The sequence below is a fragment of the Mastigoproctus giganteus genome, chromosome 10 (assembly GCF_048544385.1).
Source record: "Mastigoproctus giganteus isolate SK-2022 chromosome 10, ASM4854438v1, whole genome shotgun sequence".
NCBI classification, from domain to species: domain Eukaryota; kingdom Metazoa; phylum Arthropoda; class Arachnida; order Uropygi; family Thelyphonidae; genus Mastigoproctus; species Mastigoproctus giganteus.
The window spans coordinates 198358818-198366057 of NC_143584.1; the positions used below are offsets into that span (position 1 = coordinate 198358818).

The window sequence follows — 7240 nt, forward strand, 5'->3', positions numbered from 1 at the left end:
TTGTACATATGATTGGCCTGTTAATTCGGCATTAATTCAGATTTAATTCTACTTAATTTTATATAGGTTCTTAACATTCTGTTTTTCTTCAACTAGGCTCGGCATTTTGTGTTTAATAACTTCTCCGTCTATATTTATTTTTATTTTTATTTTATTTTACTTTCATCGATGACACTTATTTATATGCATGTATCCTGTTTTGCTGCTTTGCGCATTCAGGTACACGTACTGTTTTTCCTTTTTTTCCACTTCTTCGTTTGCATATTTCATATATATATATAGATATATATATATATATATAATATCGGTGTAGGTACACCATAGACACAGTGCCGTCTGGGTGGTGGTACCCACTGAGAATAAGTAACAATAGACTTCTTTATTAGTGAAGTGTTACTTATTTGAGGTAGCGCAATACATTGTAACTCATAGTGAAGGTTGAATCACAATATGAGATAGAGAAAAAAATGCCTTTTATAATACTTTTTCAGTTTTTATTTTAACGGTCTCTATCACACTATCTCTATGGTGTATGTACACCGATATTATATAGATAATTTCAAGCTCTTAAGATATTATGCTAGTTGCATGTAGTTTTTATTATAAAATTATCTATATATATATACATATTTAAAAAATAAGAGATTACCTCATGGCCCCATAAGATTTCTTCTAAACAGTGTTATAACCTGTACTAAACACTGTTCTAAACTAAACACTACAAATTTCTTCTAAACACTGCTTCTCACATATCTGAGAGCTGAAAGGTTTCTTATATATGCACACTCACGCATGTGATTTCAATTGGGCTGATATTTTAAACTGCTTTTTGCATTACAGATTCTAAGATGACATTTGAAATTCCCTGAAAAGGAAAACTTACACATATTTTACAGTTGAAAGGTTTCTACTTTGTGTGCACTCACATATGTTATTTTAGGTCTACTGATGTTCTAAAATGCTTCTCGCATCTCTGACAGCAGAAAAGGTTTCTTCCCTGTATGAATTCTAAGGTGACAGATTCCCTGAACACAAAAACTTCTTTCCACATATTAAAAACCCGAAAGGTTTTTCCTTTGTGTGCAATTACGAATGCCATTTTAGTTCTACTGATCTTTTAAATTGCTTCTTTCTCATTCTGACAGCTGAAATTTTTGTCATTAGTGTGCACACGCATATGTGATTTCAATTCTCCTGATGTTTTAAACTGTTTTTCGCATTTCTGACAGCTGAAAGGTTTCTCCCCTGTATGGATTCTAATATGCCTTTTGAGATCCGATGAACCAGAAAACTTCTTTCCACATATTTGACATCCATATGGTTTCTCCCCTGTATGAATTCTGAGATGACCTTTGAGGGTCCCTGAAAGGGGAAACTTCTTTCCACATATTTGACAGCTGAAAGGTTTCTCCTTTGTGTGCACTCGCGTATGTAATTTCAGTTCTACTGATGTTTTAAACTGCTTCTCGCATTTCTGACAGCTGAAAGGTTTCTCATCTGTGTGCACTCGGCTGTGTGATTTCAAATATCGTGCTGTTTTAAACTGCTTTTTGCATTTCTGACAGCTGAAAGCTTTTTCCTCTGCGTGTACTCCTGTATGTGATTTCAATTCTCCTGATGTTTTAAATTGCATTTCGCATTTCTGACAGCTAAAAGGTTTCTCCCCGGTATGAATTCTAAGATGCCTTTTGATATCCGTTGGACAGGAAAACTTCTTTCCACAAATTTCACATGTGAAAGGTTTCTCTCCTGTATGAATTATAAGATGCCTTTTGAAATTTGTTGAACCGGAAAACATCTTTCCACAAATTTCACAGATGAAGGGTTTCTCATTTGTGTGCACTCGCATATGTGATTTCAGTTCTCCTGATGTTTTAAACTGCTTCTCACATTTCTGACAGCTGAAACGTTTCTCATTTGTGTGCACTCGCATATGTGATTTCAATTCTCGTGATGTTTTAAACTGCTTTTCACATTTCTGACAGCTGAAAGGTTTCTCCCCTGTATGAATTATAAGATGCCTTTTGAAATTCGTTGAACCAGAAAACATTTTTCCACAAATTTCACAGATGAACGGTTTCTCTCCTGTATGAATTCTAAGATGACTTTTGAGATTCACTGATCGGGAAAACTCCTTTCTGCATATTTGACACATGAATAGTTTCTTCTCTGTGTGTACTCGCATATGTGATTTCAATTCTCGTGATGTTTTAAACTGCTTTTCACATTTCTGATATCCGAAAGGTCTCTCGCCTGTATGAACTCTGACATGTTGTGTAAGACTTTGTGAACAGGAAAACTTCTTCTCACAGGTTGGACAGGTGAAAGGTTTCTCTCTTTTGTGAACTATGAGATGTCGTTTAAGATTCTGTAAGCAGGAGAACTTCTTCTCACAGGTTGGACAGGTGAAAGGTTTCTCTCCTGCATAAACACTAATATGCATTATAAGATTATCCGATAGGGAAAACTGAGTGGCACAGTTTGTAATGATTTTGTTTTTTTTTATTTTACAACAAGAACACTTTGCACATGTTAACACACACTATAGTTCTACCTTTAGCATTCACTTACCGTATAGTCATTCATTTCGATAAAGATACATATAAAGATTTCCATTTGAAATTTCAATCTTTATATTAGTCCAGACAGTGTAGTGATACAACGTGCATTCTTTGCTACTCTTTATTTTTAAATCAGTAATTTTCAGAGTCACTAGAAGTCTCCCTTATTGATGTTAGTCTTCTTGACTTATTTTCTTATAGTAAAATATCTGCTTCTCACTGGTTGGACAGGTTAAACATTTCTCTTTTGCATGATAAGATTTTCATATAGCTAAAACCGAGTTGCAGAATTAGTAACATTTTTGTTTTAAATTCATTTTATGACGAGAAATGTTGAATTTGCAGAGATTAACAGCCACAATAGCTCTAGCAATAGAATTCAGTTATCGTACAGAAATTCATTTCGATAATGGTACACAAAGATTTCCATTTGCAAACAGAAATTGTAGTGATAGTACATGCTTTCTCTATTTCTTGTTTTTAAATCAGTGAATTTTCAGGGCCATTTTAAGTTTCTTTTATTGATGTGGTTTTTCTTGAATTATTTTCTTATAGTATAATATTTATAAGTTTATATTTTCTAGCTATTCTTCAATTTTGCTTGAACAGACCTGTGAAAGAGGAAAAGAAAATATATAAAATATCATATTCTGTTAAGAAACTTATAATTTAAAATTTTCAATGAAGTTTGTGAAGCATTTGTTACCAGGGATAATGGAATTTGTTTCTGATTAAATGGATAGTTTTAATGTTAACTGCTTTATTTGTTTGAAGTGAGCAGCAAATTTCGATCCTATTTGTTAAAGCACTGGTTAATACATATGGGCTACTGCAAGACACTGTCATAGCTTCTGCAATAAAGATGGCCTTATTTATCTTGTAAACTTTGTGTATCAGATATTGCCTGAGAGGCCCTTGTATATTCCCAACATGTTAATTTTTTTGTAGTCAATTTTTTCCTGGATTGCCAAAAGAATACTTCAACTGAAGATAAATTCTTACACAAATCTGGACACCATTATTTTCTGTACTGTTACCAACATGAGCCGAACACTTACATACAAGGGATCAATGACTCATTCAATTTATAATATATTAACTTTTGAAAGCATGTTGAAATACTCGATGTATACTCTACAAATTATTGCGGTTTTCCCTTATACTTTTGGCCCACGTGAAATGCCATTACCCCTTCACTCTCTTTTGATTTCTTTTGCAGCAACCTATTTATGGATTACAAGGAGGTGGATTCCTATAGCACAGTGGTGGCCAACTTAATTTGTGATGCGACCTACTATTTTTCTTCAAAACGTGCCATGATCTACTATCTCAAGAATTTCATTGCACATGATTAAAAAAGCTAATCAACACATATTGAAAAATGTTTATAAATTTTAAAATTAAATACAATTCAGAATTCCTATTTTAAATTCATACGTATTTAAATTTTTAATTTATGCAAAGTGTGTCTTCATGTCATCTGCCAAGCTTTCAAAATCAGGGATATACTGTGATAAGGCAACAGTAAAGAATCTTCTGTATGCAAGTCCATAAGAGCAGAGCGATTCTTCATCTTTGTTTGTTTCAAATATGAAAAGGCTGATTCACATAGATATGTGTAACCAAAACAGGAATTGCATACAGAAGATTTTTATTGGCAAACATATTTCCAAAAGTCTCTTTTGGATGATCTGGTTTCTAGGAAGATATCGTTTTGCAATGTAATAATTTCATTTTCAAGTAATATTTTCTCCATGTGAAAAATCTCAGCGATTTTGTCTGCAATTTGTTTCATATCTAGGTTGACATTAAATGGATAAGAAATATATTGAACAATGTCTTCAATTGTTTTAAAATCACTGAATATGGTTTCAAAATCATCCACAACTTTAAGAATTTTTATCTGTCCTACCAAATATAAATATAGTAGTACACTGGAATGAGACAAATTCCGTTCACGGCAGAAAATTCCAGAGGATTAACATAAAATGAAATAAAAAGAATAGCTAAAATATAAAATGAAAGTCTCATCACTATATTTCTGTCTGGAATCCTGTCAGTTGTTAAAAGTTCAGCTTAACATCTATTGAAACAACCTATGCGAGATACATACTTTTTCAAATAATTACACACAATTGTTGACAGAAATACACAAAACTGCCAGGCAACAATAGCCTCTGCAAACTATATAAGACAAACACTGGTTTGTCTTATATAGTTCTGATCTTCGACAACCTTATCAAAGTCAATCTCAATTTCAGAAACATATTTCTCATTCAAACACAGGATATTTTTGCAAATGATCTTGCATATTTGCAAAATGATCAAATTTATTTTCTTTAAGATCCTTAGCCATTGCAAAAAACTGAATTTATATGAATAAATACTACTAATCATATCACCAACATTTTTTTCCCCCTTGAAATTCCAAATTCAGAATTTCCTGGTAAAATATACCAAAAAAGCCAGATCACACACCCACTCTGTATCTTGTAGCTGCTGATAACCAACTCCCCTTTGATCAACAATTTTTTAAATTTCATTCAGCAAATTTTGAAATCTCTGTAGAAACTTACTCCGACTCAGCGACCTCACATCTGTATGTAATATCAGATCTGGTTCATATTCATCGAGTTGCATTTGGAAAAGTCTCCTTTGAAGAGATTGTAGTCCTCTGATGGAATTCACAATTTTGAAAATTATGTCCATAACACTTTTAGTATTTAATCTTTTGCTGGCTAACACTTGTTGGTGGATGATACAGTGGTAACTCAAAAAATCTGGGAATTCATCATCATTTTTTCACAATGCAATGAATCCATTAAGAAGCCCTGTCATTGCTTTAGCTCCATCTGTTGTTACTGATACGAGCTTAAATAGTGGTAATTTAATTTTTTCAATAAAATTTTTGAATGTGTTAAATATATCAAGACCTCTAGTTCTTTCTTTTAACAAAACCACACCCAGCAGTTCTTCTCTAGTGGCAGAATCATTGAAAACCATACGAATAAAAACAAGCAATTGAGCTCTATCACTGATGACTGTAGAGCATCCAGTTGTAAAGAAAAGAACGCACAATTATGAATATGAGCACGCAATTGTTTACTTTACTCACATTTTTACTCACTTTTTCAATGCGATTTCGCATCACAGAATTTCGAGATAATTGAAGATCTTGAAGTGCACTTTTAATTTCATTTTTGTTCTTAAAATTTTCAAAAAGGGAATCTGTTATTTCTAAATATGCATCTTTGACGAATTGGCCATCAAAATGGTTTGCATTTTTTTGTAAGAAGATGCCCCACTTTAAATTTTGTTGTGTGAATAATCTTGATTTAAGTTCTTTTAATTTATTTTTTCTAAGGTTCACTATTAGGCTGAAAATCCGATTGGTATTTACCATGGAGTGTGTTTGAAGTGCCTTTCTAAATTTTCTTTTTTGGGTATAGCCATGGAGGCATTGCAAATCAAACATTTTTCTTTTATCATTACAAAAAGTATTCTAGCTCCCACTTTGATGAAAATTATACGTTTTACTCTTTTTCGTAGTATTCATTTTAAATCAAAGGATATTAAATTTACATATAAGTAATGTCCAGTCATTAATATTAAGTAAATTTGTGTGAATTTTCACTAGACAAGCCTAGCGGCTGCACGGCGATAAGAGTAGTCACGTGACTCAACGGATTTGTAATAAGCACACAGAGTAGTAGATACATTGTGGACACTTGCTCAATTACTCCCAGCGCCATCATTGTATGAACATGGAACTAACGCAGCCATAAAAACCTAGAGGGTACTAACACGCATGCCCAATGCTAATAAAGCCGTTACTGTATTTGAATTTGATTAGTGTTAATGGAGTTCGATTTACATTGCTTTTATCATTATTATAATTATTTGTGAGTTGTCTACTGACATCATGGACAGAAAGAAGAAGTATTTTTTTGGTAACAAAGCTGGAGTGTGATTCCACCGATTTCCAAAAGAACATTTAAGATAATTTATCATAATAATTGATACAACTAGGAAATATTTAATGAAATGTTAAAAAAAACAAAAAACATACTGTTAATAGCTAATTAATAACTAATTCATAACTTATTACATTAATTAATATGAATAATGTATTGATATTAATCGAAGTAATGGTTTATCAAATAGTTAAATAATTTAAATCTAGATATTTCTAGATGACAGCTCTCACTTGTTTTAGTCTAGTGAACTGTCCACAATAGTCTTAAGCATGTTTCAGTCTTTATCTGTATCAGTATCTTTCTTAAAACTCCAATATCAAAATTGTCTGAATTTTGATGCGAGTTGTAAGAAAGATACTAATATTTGTATTAGCAAAGCTTATCTCTCAGTAACAGCATGGAATATATGTCACAGCATCTTTACAGTTTATGAAATCAAGGATTGTATTAAAGACTGATGTACTGCTTTATTATCAATATTATTAATTTATTTAGTTTCGTTGCTTGTACTGGAGTCTTTAGTCTTGCTTTTAATTTTACGACTTAAATCAATATGCCCTTATATATACATATATAAGTTTGTATTAATACATTGAATAAAGTATGCATAAATGGATGTGAAAGTTACAGAAAGTGTCAGTAACTAGAAGGGTGAGGATAGTTGAAAAAGAAGTGTAGCAGATATGCGAAAGGTGTGAAAGA

The 7240-nt window shown here is 32.2% G+C and overlaps 1 protein-coding gene across 1 annotated transcript; it reads right to left on the bottom strand.

Annotated features, from left to right (window-relative positions):
* Window positions 1–1095: 1095 nt before the first annotated feature.
* On the bottom strand, window positions 1096–2580 carry LOC150079750 (uncharacterized). Its single transcript, XM_090382790.1, has one exon. The coding sequence runs from the start codon at window positions 2441–2443 to the stop codon at window positions 1118–1120; it is 1326 nt and encodes a 441-aa protein (XP_090238916.1). The 5' UTR covers window positions 2444–2580; the 3' UTR covers window positions 1096–1117.
* Window positions 2581–7240: the final 4660 nt, after the last annotated feature.

Coding starts and splice junctions, on each gene's coding strand:
- LOC150079750 (XM_090382790.1), bottom strand. CDS start 2,443: ATGCATATTAGTGTTTATGCAGGAGAGAAACCTTTCACCTGTCCAACC.